The 18,386-nt window shown below is 34.3% G+C and overlaps 1 protein-coding gene, 1 long non-coding RNA gene and 1 other non-coding gene across 4 annotated transcripts; 1 reads left to right on the forward strand and 2 right to left on the reverse strand.

The window, feature by feature from the left end:
* Positions 1 to 2,068: 2,068 nt before the first annotated feature.
* On the reverse strand, positions 2,069 to 3,732 carry LOC131927873 (uncharacterized). Of its 2 annotated transcripts, none has more exons than XR_009383706.1 (4): positions 3,686 to 3,732; positions 3,145 to 3,285; positions 2,913 to 3,029; positions 2,069 to 2,479 (listed from the first exon to the last, which is right to left on the reverse strand). It is a non-coding gene; the product is annotated as an uncharacterized LOC131927873 (long non-coding RNA). The 2 variants fall into 2 exon arrangements; XR_009383705.1 differs by having other exon boundaries at positions 3,511 to 3,720.
* Positions 3,733 to 6,250: 2,518 nt separating this feature from the next.
* Positions 6,251 to 6,324, reverse strand: Trnan-guu (transfer RNA asparagine (anticodon GUU)). The gene has a single exon. It is a non-coding gene; the product is annotated as a tRNA-Asn (tRNA).
* A 125-nt stretch (positions 6,325 to 6,449) lies between these two features.
* LOC131927843 (spermatogenesis-associated protein 20) lies at positions 6,450 to 14,727 on the forward strand. Its single transcript, XM_059283707.1, has 15 exons — positions 6,450 to 6,779; positions 8,395 to 8,682; positions 8,930 to 9,037; positions 9,293 to 9,512; positions 9,679 to 9,825; positions 9,956 to 10,154; positions 10,405 to 10,535; positions 10,838 to 10,942; positions 11,130 to 11,204; positions 11,330 to 11,530; positions 11,794 to 11,986; positions 12,421 to 12,589; positions 12,950 to 13,158; positions 13,863 to 14,062; positions 14,166 to 14,727. Exons 2-15 carry the CDS (start codon positions 8,447 to 8,449, stop codon positions 14,418 to 14,420), a joined length of 2,448 nt encoding a protein of 815 aa, XP_059139690.1. The 5' UTR covers positions 6,450 to 6,779; positions 8,395 to 8,446; the 3' UTR covers positions 14,421 to 14,727.
* The last annotated feature ends 3,659 nt before the right edge of the window (positions 14,728 to 18,386 follow it).

The following is an 18,386-nucleotide window of genomic DNA, read 5'->3' on the forward strand; positions in this document are numbered from 1 at the left end:
CTCTCTAAATAAGTTCTTTTTGTTAGCTTGTATTTAGCTCAAAATATATGTTTATTTGTCTGTTTGTTTAGTGTGTTGTGGCTAATCTTGTAACCTAATTTTAACCACCTTCTATTATAGCGATTTGAATAACATTCCAGATACATTCATCCCGATGACAAATGCAAGAAAATATATATTTAATCGAATTAGAATTTAGGTTAATCATTAAAATTTAATTTAAAAATTGCTAAATTGAATAACACAAGGGGAGATAACAAGATTAAACCGCTTGATCAGCTAACCGACGACGGTGAACTATTTGTCTTGCTTTGAGTCAACCGTGGACTAAGAAAGGGAAGAGCAGATTATTGTATTTTAGGGATTGACAGCTAACGATTAGGGGCGGAACTAAGGGGGTCCACGCCATTTTGGGGCCCACAGCCGACCATAATATTTTTTTTTATAGTTAAAAAAAATCTAATTTTCTTGTATTTTTAACTTGATTACTGTAGCTGCGGTTGGATTACAAAAACTTACAATAATAAGCTTTTAAATGCACTGAAATTAAGAAAATAAAACAACCTTGATTACTTTAATAAAAGCTTAAGTCGCTAAAATATGTAAGAAATCTCATTGAACGTTCAAAGCCATTATAAACGAAGAAAGCAAGTTACCAATATTGGCTACATCTTGTTGCAACATTGGCTTAACCTTGGCGAAACATTGGTAGTGAAACTCGGCATGATGTTGGCGCAATGTTGGCACAATATTGGCTATATCCCGGCTACATATTGGCCCAACATTGGCTAGATCTTGGCCAAATATTGGCTATATCCCGGCTACATATTGGCCCAACATTGGCTATATCCCGGCTACATATTGGCCCAATATTGGCTACATCTTGGCTCAATATTGGCTATATCTTGGCCCAATATTGTCTATATCATGGTTACATCTTGGCCCAATATTGGCTACATCTTGGCTCAATAATGGCTATATCTTGGCCCAATATTGGCTATACCTTGGCTCATCCTGTATTATATCCTGGCTACATCTTGGCCCAATAATGGCTATATCTCGGCTATACCTTGGCTCAGCCTGTATTATATCCTGGCTACATCTTGGCTCAAATTTTTATTTTTAGCATACAAAAAGATCCATTCTCATATCAGTCATAATATTTACAAAGGTAATTTCAAAATGTGAAAGAAATTTTAATCAAAATGTAGTAAAGCAGCAATACATACACAAGAACTGCTCATCTATTAAAATCTGTATTATACCATCCATTCAATTGTAAGAAAATTATAACTATACTATAAAGTATTGATTGAAAAAGAATATGTAAATAATAGTGTAGTAACTTTCATTTTGACTTTTGTACAAACAAATTAAAACAAATATACAAAACATTTTCATATAATGTAACAGATGTTAAGCAGGCCTACAGTTTAAATTAAACTAATGTAAAAACTTAATTTACTGTACAAGAATACAGAAGCTGTCTTGTACTATGATACGTAAACATAACATTAAAAATAAAAAGTATAAAATATTTGTCTAACAACATTTAATTGCATAGCTCGTTTAAGTATTCTAATTAAGGTTTACATTTTAATGCTGGACCAGTCTGCCTTGTCCATAAATAACAGAACGAAAATATGTTCAGGATCTCTAGATTATAATTGTGGTTAAATAGTGTTGAAATGAATGCCATTGTGTATACAAAATGTACAATCTTTCAGAAGACAGATGGTTCGAGGGTTTATACGCATTGTGTAGAACAGGAATATCACTGCGATATTCAATAAATGTTTTTTTGTCTCGAGTATGAGGTATTTAATTATAGTAAACTGAATATATATTAATTTACTTCATTAATTAGAAATAAATATCACCAGCAGAAGTATTGTCAATACAAATGTTGCAAGCTTTTTCAGATTGTACAGTGAAACTAAATAATGAAAGAAATTTGCAACTAATTCTTTAAAGAAAAAAATGTCAATTGTATATTTCATTTAGGGCATTAAATCTACACTAAACATACATACAATGCCAACTTAAATTATATATTATTACAAAAGGAAACAATTTATTAATTTAAAATCAGCATTTTTCTTAGACTATTTTGGTAAGAGCATCTTTTCTTTTCGTTAAGCACTTAAATGCAATATGTATTAAACTGTTAACCTGATCCATCTGATCAAATTTTTTTTTTTTAAATCTGATCTAAAATTATTACGAAAATCACTGTTGTCCTCATTCTTGTGGACCCTTGTGGAGCTGAGAGACACAACCACACCTCTCTATTTTTATACTTGGTTTTAGGAGATTCCCCAAAGTTGTGTCCATAACACTCTGCCTGCTTGTGTTTTGTTGGTTTCTGATATTTTCCATGTTTGTTTTGGATAACAAACTTTCTCTTTCCTTTGGGATTCAAATCCAATAAAAGCCTGGTTGTTGATTTGTGCAAGGTATGTCATAATCCATCCACATTCTAAAAAAGAAAAGTTACACACTAAAAGTCATTTATGAAATAATTACAACCATACACTGCTCATTTTGCACTAAATTTATTATGTTTATTTTATTTTGCACTGCACTGAACATACAACAAGAGGCCCCTAACATCATGTTTGCTACCTTGTAACGATATATTATATAGGTATAAAGACTGGTGGTCTGGGGTGTTCATGCTACCCAGGTAACACTTATACTGCATATATATATATATATATATATATATATATATATATATATATATATATATATATATATATATATATATATATATATATATATATATATATATATATATATATATATATATATATATATATATATATATTTATTTATAAACAAAAGTGAAAAAAAAGACCTGGTAATAAAAAAAAATAATAGTATGTATATAAATATTATAAACCCCTTACCCTATGTCTCTGAGTTAAGAAGGTGCCAGACAATTTTTGAGCAATTTCATCAACTTTATCAATTCAGTAATTGAACGATTAGACCCTTCAGAGTGACCCAGAAGTAATGCTTGTGGTCTGAAATTATTTTACTAATATCAGTAAAGGCATTAACTACACATGCTGATCATTACATGCAAGCAAAAATTACTAAATGAAAATTATTATTCACTTTGAAACAATGTAAACTTACAGTTGTTAAGTGTTAAGAACATTTAGTCATTTTCTGGTGTAGCCAGTATTTGGTGAAGTATCAAGCAGTGGGGACCTTATAATTTATTAAAAGATTGATATATCTCCAGTGGACTGATTGATATACACAACACCTGGAGGCCTGCAAATAAATGGCATTCTTAGTTATTAAATATAATAATAAAATGAGTGAGTGATACAATAAATGATAGCCAGATTAGATACTAATTTTTAAGTATCTCTGTTTATTTGATCTCTGTATATAAAGGATTGTGTAGTCAACACTATATCTAGCCACCTTTTTTATTTCATAGTCTTAAATTGGGTATATATCAGACTTAGGTGAACTGATGAATGTACTACTAACTTGGCTTTATGTTTAGCAATAGTGTCCTCAACCATTTGCCTACTCTGTCCTCTATATGATAATATGAGTAGTGTTGATCATTAAGTATGGCTTACTAATAGTACCATCTTATCGCTGTTGGTCATGAAATTAAGTGTTGCTCTGAGGTCTCCACACTACTATTTACACAACTTACATCTTATTCATCAAAACATGCATTAGACTGGAATCCCCAGGGAAAAACAGGGGCCACAAAGGAGTGATGATGATGACATCTTATTCTCCCATAGGGAGCTGTAACAGTAATAGAAATTTGAATGACAATCTTGAATCAATTTAGAATTCTAGTTGACTAATTTTTTTCAAAATTAATACCTATCAAAATACACTGTTTAACATGTAGAAATTTGTTCTATAATTGTGTCTACTGTTCCTCTCTCTCTCTCTCTCTCTCTCTCTCTCTCTCTCTCTCTCTCTCTCTCTCTCTCTCTCTGAATTAATTATTAAAGACAGTTTCAAATCCTTACACAAATAGGCCTAGAACAATAAAATTAAGTTTTTTTTAAAAAGTTAAAGTGAATGATTATTTATTAATTTATAAACATTTAAGCCCCCCCCCCTTTCCCTGTGCGTGATAATTATACCTAAAGTTGAAAACCAATAAATACATCGATCTATCATTTATCAATAATCAATATAACCCCAAACGTACTTGCATACTTTTCAATACAAAAAAAAAGTGCTGTCAAAATTAACCGCCCTCTGATTACGATTTTTAGTTATTTAGTATTATTAGAATCTAGATCTATCTAGATCTATCATAAAGGAGATTATTGTAAAATGTTATTATAGCCTAATGCCAAAATAAACAGAATATAGACTCTAGTATTATTAATATATAGATCTAGACTAGATCTAGATCTAGGCTCATTTTATTACCTCAAATAAACTACCTTTTATAACTTTTATTTGATGACTTAGGCCCATAAAGTTAAAGTTTCCAACAAAAAAATACGAGTTTTCCAGATTCTGCATAAATACAGTTATACTACTTCTCACTGTTGAACTAAAATGGCTACAGTGGGCCTACCTGTTTCACTGTGACTGGATACAAAGTCTTTTGTTAAGAAAAATGGCGCAGGACCGGGATGCTGGCTTGCGAACAATAGGAAGGAATGTGAACAAAGGGACAATGGGCGACAGGGGGCCGGTGGCAGTAGCGCACACAATTTTAAAAAGATTAACAAAATGTTTAACACATGCAACGTAGTCTGTTATTGATGCTATGTTTACATTAGAGCATGATATTAAAAGATAAATTAATTTTAGTTAACATATATTAAGTTTAACAAGCATATTTAACTAAAATTTCTGCAGTGAATCCATAAATCAGTGTAATCTTGGCAGCCAAGGTAAAAACGGTTAAATATCAAGGTATCAAGGGATGCAAGCATGTACAAATCTTGGCTGTACCCTGGCGTAAGCTTGTCCAATGTTTGGCCATGATTACAACATTGGGCCAACGTTGGGCCGACCCTGGTATTACATACTGTGTTAGCTGGGTAGTCACTTTGACACTATATCTTACTATATATATATATAAATTTGAAATATTTTTTAGCGTCACACAGTTGATGTCGAAAACATTGAAATAAGCCCCACCCGTCCTCTCCTAGCTACGCTCGGGGCGAACTGTCAATTTTGCACCCCCCCCCCAGAGTTTCTTCCAGGCATCTCTTCGGGGGGGCGCCCCCCCGAAAAATTTTTACCGCCCCCCCGAACGAAATGAAATTTATATAATTTATATAGAAAATATATACTTTTAACAGTGTCCGCCCCCCCGAAGAAAGTTTACCGCCCCCCCCCCCCCGAAGATTTTAAGTGCCCCCCCGGAGAAAAAAGTCTGGAAGAAACACTGCCCCCCCCCCTTCATTTATTTTATATATATAGTCATTCACATTGGCATAAAAAGTCGGGGTACTTTTTTTCCCCAGTTCAGTTACTGTCACTAACAGTGTTTCTTCCAGACTTTTTTCTCCGGGGGGGGGGGGGGGCGGACACTGTTAAAAGTATATATTTTCTATATAAATTATATAAATTTAATTTCGTTTGGGGGGGGGGGGGGGGCGGTAGACTTTTTTCGAGGAGAGGGGGGGAGCCCCCCCCCGAAGAGATGCCTGGAAGAAACTCTGGTCACTAAACAGTTTTTCTTTTGGTGCCACACTGTGGATGTAGAAATCGGTTTCATAAGTCCTTAGATCAAATAAGAAATCTATTTTTGTTTAATAACTTCGACTGTATTTTTTAAAGTAACGCTCAGAATTAGCTTTTAATTTTTACTGTCTACCCCATTTGGCGTCCTCCCCGTCCCCCCTCCTCTTCAAGAGCGTTAGATGCGGCCGTCCCACCCGCCCTCCCCTAGCTATTAAGCCTATGGGAGAGGGGGTGTCTATCTTGAGTTTGTATTTTTTCAAACGAATGTAAACATTCATTATACGGCGCATCACCGCCCTGTAAATGTCAAATAATGCTTTTTTAAATCTAGATTTAGATCTACGTGAAATATGCGAAATCACTTCCATGCTGTTGTTGCTGGGTAACGTTTTATATTCAGATATAGGCCTAAATAGAAAATATTTGAGATATTTTTACGTTCACAGCTAGCTTTATTTTTTAATTTTAATCATTCCATCGTCTTTTTATACAGGCACACATAGAATATTATTAAAATTATCAGAAAAAGAGCAGAACAAAAAAGTAACGTCCCTGGGTGGGCTCGAACCACCAACCTTTCGGTTAACAGCCGAACGCGCTAACCGATTGCGCCACAGAGACTGTTAAACATCAAATCACCTTTTAATATATAATTTATCTAGTATAGCATTTCTTTTTTTTAATATATCAGATCATTTTATTCTTTTTCACTTTAGCTCATGTTATCTAGATCTAGAAATCTCATCATTTAAAGCAAAAGCTGAGTATGATTTAAGAAGGGCTGCAATCAAGAGAAATTATAATAGACTATCTACAAATCTAAATCTAGCGTCTTAATATAATAACGTGAAAATAAAATACACTAAGATTCTAGGTCTAGATCTAGAAGGAAAAAATGGGCAAAATCAAATGAGAAGGTTCAAAATTCTTTTATTTCGAAATCAACCAAACAATAACTTTTTAAAGTGAACCAAAATAAGAATACGACGGAGTAAACAGTAGGCCTACAGTCACTACTACTACAGTGCAATAGCAGTAAGCCGAGGACACGATTATTTTAATTTTATCTTTTTTAGGTAAGTACACTCAAGTTAAGAGTCTTTTAAGTTTAACTACTAAACTTAAACTAGATCTAGACATCTAGATCTAGTCTAGTCTAGATCTAGATTCTAGATACTCTCAGTATAAAAGTTAAAGTGAGGAACGACCTGGAAGCATCCTGACCTGATATTGCCTGATTAAATATAAAACTGCTGGATGGAAACAACCCTACCCTGCTGATGCTGACCAGCAGGTGATACACAGAGTTTCTTCCAGGCATCTCTTTGGGGGGGGGGGGGGCAAAGCCTGAAAATTTTTTACTGCCCCCCCCCCCCCCCCCCCCCCCCCGAACGAAATGAAATTTATATAATTTATATAGGCCTAGAAAATATTAATTAAAATATTAATATATATACTTTTAGCTGTGTCCGCCCCCCCCCCCCCGAAGAAAGTCTACCACCCCCCCCCACCCCCGAAAATTTCAAGTGCCCCCCCCCCCCCCCCCCCATAGAAAAAAGTCTGGAAGAAACACTGGTGATGCTAATGATTCGGAATGAAGATTAATGGAGATTAGCCTTTTTTTTTACTTTCTCATATACACTACTTACAGAGTAAAGACAAAGTACTGTAGTCATGCACACAAATTGCATGTAATTAACTAATTTTGACAGTTTTCATAGTTTTACACCTCTGTACTTCTTCATAAATGGAGTATTAAAGTATATATAGGGGACTTCTTTTAAATGGGAAAAAGCTCGAAATCCAGATTTATCAAAATTTTGGCGTAATCAAGGCTTTGCAATTCTGTCTGTATATCTGTGAACTTGTGTACCATTACAGCTAGCCCTGAGCTAGGTAGATGAAATCCCATATTAAAGTATTACATCAAGTTTGTAGTTGTGTATCAACTTTCAGCTATTTCGGTAACCGGAAGTGGAATTTATTCTACTTTCGGTTTTTCAAAAGCCTATAACTTGAGTACTGTTTCTGATAAATAGATAAAATTTTACATATCAGTAAAAGATCTAATTCTCTGTTTTCTTATAAATTTTGAGTAATTTCTGGTAACCGAGTGAGTAGTACTTTATGCTATTTTTGCTTTCTTAAAAAACGCATAAAGTAACAAAACTAACAATGTTCTGCACTAATATACACACATTATTTACTGTTCACTTGGTGCAGAATTCTTTTTTCATCAAGATTCTATTTAATTTTTAAAAGTTTAAGTACTTGAAAATTGATTAAAAATAATGTCTATATCCCCAGTTGCCATCCCCTCTAGTGTTATATAAGAACATTTGAGAAAGTTTAGGGGAGATAACTCCTGCTTTATTTAATAATGTATTTCTCAATACAAAATACAATGCAGATTAGTAACTAAAATTGATTATTTTTATAAAAAGTTTTTAGAAAAATATACTAGTAAAATAAAAAGCTCAGATTTATTACTAGACTTCTTGTCATTGCTTAATCTATGCAAGCTAGTTGGCCTACATATTCACTATTTTAAAATTCATCTACTGTTCATCTCCTGTTCACTATAACTATTCACCGTTAGTTATCAATTTTAAAGGTTTTAGTGTAACTAAATTAGAACATACATTCATATATTTAGTTCTAAAATATTTTATTTATTTTCTAATTTTACAGTTTACACCTGACAATAGATTCCTTTATAAAGCTGATTAAGCCAAAAATTTAAATGATAATTGCAGTAAAATGGCTGGCCAACAAATCACTTATTGGAAGGAGAATTTATTTATGTCATAAAAAACCAAGTTCTACCTTGAGCAAATATCATTTTTGGAAGCATGATTGGAAACTGAGCACGTGTCTGGAAAAATGTAATTTTTCTTTGCATAAAGACAACAGAAGCTTCAACAGAAGACACTTGAGTACTTTACAACTTTTGAAAAGTTTTAATACAACATTTGTTAGGTAAATCATATAATTACATCAATTACTTACATAAGTGAATTATTTTTTACAAGCTTTTACATACGCCACAATGCTAGTTGTTGGTTTGAGTGTTTGTGATCAACAAAACTCAGTTTTAATCCATGTCTACTCAAGCAATACTTTAAATGTTTGTATACCCATTTTTCAGTAATATTCTTATACATCACCTAGTATGAAATAATTTTTTTTTTTTACTTGTTTGTTAAGATCAAATTCATGTTTACAGATTTCCTATCATCTATCAAGCCATGTCTACCATACCACATGGAGCCAACAGACTTGCACTGGAAAAATCTCCATATTTGTTACAGCATGCCCACAATCCAGTTGACTGGTAATTGTTGCTTCATCTTTAAAAAAATTTAAAGGGAGATCATTATGACATTTATAATTCTTTATCTCTCCCCTTTCCTAACAGTATCCATGCAACCTAATTTATCTTATTTGCAGGACACTTACATTAGATTTGATATGTTCCACTCTTATTGTTTTATTGCATTTTTTTAAAACCTTAAATAATTATAAACTGAACAATTGTATTTGCTAATATTTATTGTTAAATTAAACTTAGGCTTTAAATATTTATCAGGTATCCTTGGGGTGATGAAGCTTTCAAGAAAGCTAAAGAAGAAAACAAGCCGATCTTCTTATCTGTTGGCTACTCAACCTGCCATTGGTGCCATGTGATGGAGAGAGAATCATTTGAAAACCCTGAAATTGGGGCCTTGTTGAATAAACATTTTGTTAGCATCAAGGTTGACAGGGAAGAAAGGCCAGATGTGGATAAGGTCTATATGACATTTGTACAGGTATGGAGCTCTTTAAAATGTTTCATTTTGTAATAAAGTTTAAATTATTGCATATATAGGAATTATCATTTATCTTTTAACTGTAACGAAATCCAACTAAAATATATTCTTTTGTGTGTATTTATTTGTGGATTCTTTAAGTTAATGCTTTGTTTTTTCTTGTAAGGCAACCACAGGAAGTGGAGGATGGCCAATGAGTGTCTGGCTGACCCCTGACCTCAAGCCCATAGTAGGTGGCACTTACTTTCCTCCGGAGGACAGATATTACAACCAGCCTGGGTTCAAATCTGTTTTAAATATCATAACCCAACAGGTATTTGTGATGCAATTTACTATAAACAATTTTTTTTTAATATTAAAGTTAATAACTTGATCATCTTGATACTGCACTTAACAAATTTTTAACCCAAATAGTTTAAGTTTTGTCATTCACTTTTCTTCAGTGGCAGAAAAACCGTGAAGAAATAGAAGGTCAGGGAACACAAATTATTGATGTAATGATGCAGCAGTTGCATGTGTCTGATCATAACCGTGGAGCGGTGCCAGCCATTGATACAGTCTTTAAGTGCTTTGAGCTACTGGACAAACAGTTTGACAAAGATGAAGGAGGTTTTGGGAAAGCTCCTAAGTTTCCACAGCCAGGTGAGGCATCAGCTGTTGATAGAAATAGAATTTTTGTAAACATTTTAAACATGTAGCATATTGAAAGTTTTTCTTTATAGTCTAAGTACAGCTATAAAGTATATATATATATATATATATATATATATATATATATATATATATATATATATATATATATATATATATATATATATATTAATGTATCTATTTCAGCCTACTTGTAGTATAAATACATTTGATTTTAGAAATCAATTATTTTTCTATTCAGTCAATTTCAGCCTGTTGTTCCGTATATTCCATCACGGTCCTAACAGCGATGAAGGACTACAAGCCTTACACATGTGTCTGCTGACTTTAAGAAAAATGGCAGATGGTGGCATTCATGATCATATTTCTCAGGTATTCCTCCTACATTTTTAACTTGGTGCAACACTGTAAGTTATCTGTTAAATACTCAGCTTGCCAAGGCCAAGGGAGATGTGGAGGTGCAAGGTGGTGAAGCAGCTGACAGAGGCAGGACTGTCATGGGGGACTGCCAGGAAAATTGCTGGTGAACAAAAAAAGTGAAAGAAGCTTTCTGTAGTGGCCCCATGTGTCTTGGGCACAAAAAGGAAAAGATGATGCTTTAAGTTAATCTTTTGTCACCTACAAAATGTTTATTGTGTTGAAGTTTGTTAACATGCTTTTATTTTTTTCTGAAGGGTTTTCATCGTTATTCAACTGACAGGATTTGGCACGTACCCCACTTTGAAAAAATGTTGTACGATCAGGGACAGCTCTCAGTTTCCTACTCAGATGCTTATCAGGTAATAATAAATAATTATTATCTCCCTTTATATGACCTGCACCCGACAAAATAAATTTGGTTATTGTTTCATGTTTTTATATGGTTGACATATTTGCAATTTTAAAAAAACTATGTTTAATAAACAGTTTTTAAAATTAATTTTTACATACTTGTCTGAATTCCTGTAATTTATTTTTTACTTGTAGATTACCAAAGATGATTTCTTTGCTGAAATAGCTCGTGATATTTACTCTTATGTTGAGAAAAATTTGAGTCACCCTGTAAGTTTCATTATAAAACAATTTTGTGCTATTTAAAAGTTGAAAAAAAGATTTTTAAAAAACTAGGATACCTTTTTCATAAGTATTATTTACTTTACTAAAACTAAAATGCTAAATTTTTTTAGGATGGTGGATTTTACAGTGCAGAAGATGCAGACTCTCTTCCTACCACCACATCAAGTACAAAGAAAGAAGGTGCCTTTTGTGTTTGGGAGGAGGAAGAGATACAGCGACACCTGTCTGACACAGTTTCTGATGTTACATTAGCTGATGTTTTCTGTTTTTACTATGGTATCAAAGCAAGGGGAAATGTTGACCCACTTCAAGTAAATATTTTACTTTCATTTATTTCAGGGATTCTAATTCAGTTTTCATTTAGTCCTCAATTACTCAATACATTGTGTTGTTGCTAATTTACAATGTTGGTTTCAGACATTTTTTTCTTGTACTTATCTGATATTTAAAATAATATCTGTTAGAAATGTGTGTGCTTTAATGTGTATGTTTAAAGCTTGATTAAAAGCGTATGTATGTTTTAAGTAATTTGCATTATTTTAAGGGCTTTAATTTCATATTTTGTTCAATAAAGGATCCACATGATGAGCTGAAAGGAAAAAATGTTTTGATTGTTTCGTCCTCCCTCGAGGAAGCAGCTTCCAAGTTTAACTTAACAGTGGACACAGTAAAAGAGGCATTGGCCAAGTGTCAGAAAATATTACACTATGTTAGACAAACCCGACCTAAACCACACCTGGACAATAAAATGGTAGCTGCCTGGAATGGTAACCCATTATTATTTTTTATTTTTGTTAAAAGTTTTGTAAATTAAACATCAGTTGTACAGTTTATAGATATCTATACAGTATTCATATAGCTTCAGTTTTTATTTAATAAAGAAATACTTTCTAATTTTATTTATTTATGAAAGATTACTAATGTTTATTGTCAAGTTTGAATCTGGATCTCTTATTATTTCTTACACCTGGTGCTAGAAATTAAGACTGAAATAGGTTTTTTCTCATGTGTTGTCTCTTATACTATCTTTAAATGTTTTTGAATGCTTACGAATTTAAGTCATTTTTATCATAAATTGTTTCTCATTTGTAATACTATGTTATTAGATTTTACCAAAGGTCTTTTTTTTTTGTTAATAACAATTATCTCCTCGTGGACTGTCATAAATTTAAATTTAAGTACATTATACTTGAACTACCAGGTCTGATGCTGTCAGGATTTGCCAGAGGAAGTCAAGCTCTGAATGACCCAGCTCTTGCTGAGAGGGCAGCTAAAGCTGCACTTTTCTTGAAGAAATATTTGTTTGTTGCTGAACGGGGAAATTTACTAAGGAGTTGTTATACATCAGATAATAAAGATGTTGAGCAGATGTAAGTGTAATATAATTTCCGTCAGACTATAAGGTTGGGCACAGATGTTTGTGTAAGATCACATTCATCAACCTAGAAAGATGTTGAGCAGATGTAAGTGTAATGTTACATCCCCACCTAAACAAAATTTGAGCAGATGCTAATGTAATATTAATATTTATCAAACAATAAAAATGTTGATATTAAAATTTAATGAATGTTTTATAGAAAAAATTTTAAATACATTTTTAAAATGTTTTTGGTATCTTATGATTTTCTTGATGAACCATTTTTAACATTTAAAAAGGTTATTAAACAATTTTTAACAACACGTGTAACAGCATTTATACGCTAAAAAAATTCTTTAATTCCTTTTTTCAGTGCTGTCCCCATTGAGGGCTATGTTGATGACTATGCCTATGTGATTCGTGGTCTGTTGGACCTGTATGAAAGCTGTTATGATGACCAGTGGCTGGAGTGGGCAGAAGAGCTGCAGACCAAACAAAATCAGTTGTTCTGGGATGAAGAAGATGGCGGGTTTTTTTCTAGTCCACAGGGAGACAGGACAATAGTCATGAGGATGAAAGAAGGTAAGACTTAAAACATGTTTGCTGTGGCTGCTTATAGATAATTAAATCCTCATATAAAGTAAGATTTATTTATTAAAGAAAATAAAATTGATAGCTTTCAGTTGTAAAAGACAAAGGTAATGGTAATGAAAGAAGGTTAGATCAGTCTCCTGTATTGTCATTAGATCCATATGTAGAATGCAGTTAATGTAAGAATATCATATTAATTGCTTCCAACTATGTAAAACAAAAATAATGATGATTACAGAATGTCATCTCTGGCTGTGTTTAGTCACTAGATCCTCAGATAGAGTAGATTTAGATACTAAAACATATAAAAATAAACTTCAATCAATTGTTCCAATGTCTGTAGATCAGGATGGAGTTGGCTGTTTAGTCATTAGATCCTTAGACAAAGTAGATTTAGATACTACAACATGAGATAAATTTCCTCCAATTGTTTAAATTAATAAAATGTCTGTAGATCAGGATGGGGCTGAACCAAGCCCAACTATGGCTGTTTAGTCATTAGATCCTTAGATAAAGTAGATTTTGATACTAAAACATAAGATGAACTTCCTCCAATTGTTGAAATGTCTGGTAGATCAGGATGGAGTTGACCCTAGCCCAACTATTACTGTGTTTAGTCATTAGATAAAGTAGATTTAGATACTAAATTTTAAAACATGAGATAAATTTCCTCCAATTGTTCAAATGTCTGGTAGATCAGGATGGGGCTGAACCAAGCCCAAACTCTGTGTCTGCTGGCAATCTGCTGCGCTTGTCAATGATGCTTGACAGAGATGACTGGTTCAAGATGGCTGAACGAATTTTCAAAGTGTTTGCTCAAAGGATTGAAAAAGTACCAGTTGCTGTCCCTGAACTTGTTTCAGCACTTTTGTTTTATCACTCTTCCCCCAAACAGGTTTGTATTGTGCTGGTCATTTCCTCTGTTTCATTCAGAGTAATACAGTCATGTAAAGCAGTCATTGTTCAAGGCGTTTAAAATCCTGTGTTTCAATCCACAGATCATTATTGTGGGCAACAAGAAGAATGAGGACACACAAGCTTTGATACAGGCAGTCCACAAATTGTACCTACCACACAAGGTCCTTTTGGTCACAGATCTGGATGACACCAGTTTCTTACGCAAGCGAATTGAGGTCATCAAAAATATGACAAAAACAAATGAGAAGGCAGCGGCATACGTCTGTCAGAACTTCACCTGTAATCTTCCTGTGTATACGTGTGAAGATCTGCAAAAACTTTTAGAGAAACCTTGAATGCTATATTGGGCTAAAAAACAATAAATGCCTGCTGCATTTTCAAACAACTGATGAGGAAAACTGTTTTGCATAGTAGGAATCTCAACATTAGACTGATATTACTATATATTTCATGCAGAGGTGATATTATATTTTGTTCACAGATTTGTGGAAAGGTGTTTGTATACTATCTGTTTGTAATGTATGTATATCCAGACTAAAAAATATAATGATTTGATGTGTCAGGTAAGGTGTTTGTGTCAGCCTAGAGTACTACAGCACACTTTATGCTTTGTTTTACATGTAATAAAAGATTTCTTGAGATCGCTCAAGTTGAAATATTGTACCTGGTGCTGTAAATGTATCTGTAGTTACTTGTTTTATAAACTATTTACATATTTTGTTGTAGTTTTAATTAGTCAACCCCAAAAAATGAAGTTTGTGTCCCATCATTTTTTCCAGTACAATATAAGTTAAATGTAGAACATTCCCTAGCTACCAATGAGATAAATTGTGTAAACAGGCTGTTATATAATTTTAGAAATTTAATATTATTATAATAAAAATGATGTTCTGAACAGTGTTTCTTTCAGGCATCTCTTAGGAGGCTACTGCCCCCTCCGCCAACACCCCCCCCCCCCCCCCCCCGTGAATAACAATTAGAACTACTGTGCTAGAAAGTATAACTAAACTGCCGTGAATTAAACTAACAATTATAACTTGCCGATATAGTCAATGAAATTTAAATGAATTTGTATAAATATATCAGACGATATATATCTATCAAAAATAATGAGTATTAAGCCTACTATAAATAAAATTGTCCATAAATAATCCATTGTCAGATGAGTAGGCCTATCTCTACGTCATCAAAGCATGACATGACTATTTTCATTAAGCCTCTTGTCTGCTCGTGAATAAAATGTAAATCTATTTTTGAGCAGCTTTGTATGAGTATTTTTTAAATTGCATTACAGTAGTCTCCCTTTATTTGACATCAGAACTATTTACAAGCTGTTCTTTCCACCTTCCCGCAACTCTTCGTAGCGCTTGAGTAGGGGGGGGGGGGGGGCTTTTTAAAAAAATACAAGTGGTTTAACTTTTCTTTCAGATGAATTTAAACATCTCAACAACAAAAAACACGAGTTAGGATATCTTTTATGCGCAAAAATTTTACTCTACACATCCTTAAATGTGTGGGCCCCTATGACTTTGTTAATTATTGCTCAGGAATTGTCCTTGTGTCTCAAGACGCGCGGTACGGCTGAGTGTTTGCTAGTTGTTGTAGATAATAACGTCAGCCAGTAGGATGCGTTGCTGAGATACCTGATTGATGTGAGATGTGCGAATCAGTGGCGGCGAGTCGCTAGGTCGAGTGTCGCCCATGGCCGTTGCCTTAATTTTTTGTTTGGTGTCCCCCCCACCCTCCGAGCTTCTTTTACTTTTATGCATCTCTTCAAGGGGAGGGAAGACTGCTCTTCCAACCCCGAAGTATATCTATCACCTTGCGAAATGAGAAAATATATAATTCATATTAAGAATATATATGGGGGCTGACACTGTTAAAAGTATAAATGTTCTATATAAATTTCATTCGGGGGGCAGTAGCCATTCTTCGGGGAGGGGGGGGGGAGTGCCTGGAAGAAACACTGGGTGTCACTCCCTATCCGAGAATAGGCCTAGTAGTTGACATTGTAGTTAAAAGCCATGACAACATGTTGGTTATGGATGTATTTTCAACTATAGGTTAATGGGCTGTGGTGCAATATGGTTATCAATTTACATAACAATAGACTATATGGAGTTTAAAACTAGGGCTGTATATAGGGGTTGGGGGAGGGGTAAGTAATGACATTTACACACACAAAACAACTTTTTTTTTAAAATGGCAATGGAAACAGAAGAAATTATTATGAATAAATCAATTGGTATAGATTAAAAAAAATATAGGCCTAGCATGATCAAAAACAAAAATTTTACATCTTTCGCGGATTGTGATTCTTTTATCTTTGCATCGCGCAACAAGAACACAGCGGGCTGGATGCTGAGATAACTAATGAATTTTAGTCATGTAGTAAAGGCTTCTATTTATTTTTATATCAGGGGAAATAGTTCATGTTTTAAGCATCAGGGGTGGACTGGTTGTGTTGAAGCTGTCAGGGAGTTAACTAGATATAGATCTAGAGTCTATACGCTGCCAGAGTTTCTTCCAGCCATATTCTCTTCTTCTGGAAGAAACACTGTACGCGGCACTTCCAGACTCCAGTTTCATAGTTCCTTTTTTTCATCCAAAGTAAATTTGGTGCCTCCTCGTTTGGAAGAAACTAATTATCAAGTTGCTGGACTAATTATCAGCACCTTCCTTTATTTTACTGAGGAAACATCAATAGTTAAAATGTTAATGGTCTAATTCTGCGACAGTAGCCTATTTTACAACTACAAAACAGCACTACATATCTAATCAAATATACATGCATACCTCTTAGTGCCGATATGTTTATTGTGTTATCAAATACAAGGCTTATCATAACACATAGCTAATTGAAACGAAAAAAAAAATAGGACCGAAATAATTATGACAGGTGGGAGATTTTCGCGTACAATGTTCCCTCCCCCCCCCCCCCTCCTTAGAACAAAACATGTTTTTCATAACATAACTTGTTTAACATTGAAACACGGTTTTCCGACGACTTTTTTCTTTAAAAAATACTGTCGGTAGCGACATGCGTAACGGTGGGATCTAGGGTATTGTCGGGTAGCGGTGGACTCAAAGGTGGCGGATATGGGACATGTTAGAGACTTTGGGTGTAGGGTTGGCAGGTCTCGGAATGTTGATGATGCGGTATTTTGTATCTGCTTACTTGCTGACGTTGTTGATGTAAATACCGTAGGTAGAACAGGTACAGATGTACCACTGGTGTCCCAGATTATCAACCTTGATCTGCGAACATGGACGCATATTTCTTCAAGACGCCAGGTCTGATAAAAGACAGGTTCTTATCATACTCGTCAGGGGCTAGTTAAGTAATCAACGAGTTCATTTATGACGCAAGAAGGTGTATGGAGTGGACGTCTGAATGCGAAGTAGGAGTAGGTCTGCTGATTAGAGTAGTGTTTCTTTCAGGTATCTCTCCAGAGCACGTCGGCCGTCCGTCCCCCCCCCTTTTTTTTGAAATGGAGGGGGGAAAATGTATATAGAAAATGTATGGCTTTTACCAGTGTCAGCGCCATGGAAATGTCAAGAGCCCCTACCTCCCCGAAGCAAAATGTCTGAAAGAAACCCAAGATTGGAGTATAAGGTGGGAGTAGAGTTTATGTAGAGATGTGGGGTGCGACTTGTTAGTGAGAGAGAATTTAATACACAACGTGGCAGCTAGAAGTGGGTATAATCCCCCCCCCCCCCACCCCTCTCATTCTTCTATCCCATAAACTCATGGGTCTTTGGTGCACCACTGTTGCATCCTGCACAACGCCATGCCAAATGTACACACACACCATGTCGTCCAGCATCTTCTCCTTTGGCACCGGGCATGGTATGGTTGTCTTTAAAAAAAAAAAAAAGTGCAATCTCACATTTTAATTGAAGGCCCGTATATGACAGTTATTAAAATGCGTTTTATTTATTTTAGTGCACGTTAAACAAACAAAAATTCGATTCAAAACATAGGCTACATTATTGATGGTCATTTTTCTTTATCAATGTGTTTTATGGCCACATGTGTTGCACGTTTAATAATTAACGTAATAAAATGTACAGTGTCCGCCCCCCCCCCTCCCCGGGAGAAAAAAAGTCTGGAAGAAACACTGTTCATAACTCTTACATTTGATGTCATTAATGAACCATTTGCCCTATTCTTACTATGCAAAACAGTTTTCCTCATCAGTTAGACCTAGTAGTAGTAGCTGTATGTTGTATGCTGTTAGTTCTCTATGTATGAATAGCAAAAAAAGTAAAAATTCCCCTTCCAAACATGACGGTCTATG

This window comes from Physella acuta, unplaced genomic scaffold (genome assembly GCF_028476545.2).
Source record: "Physella acuta isolate Inbredline_101_S28 unplaced genomic scaffold, ASM2847654v3 ptg001441l, whole genome shotgun sequence".
Lineage (NCBI taxonomy): Eukaryota > Metazoa > Mollusca > Gastropoda > Physidae > Physella > Physella acuta.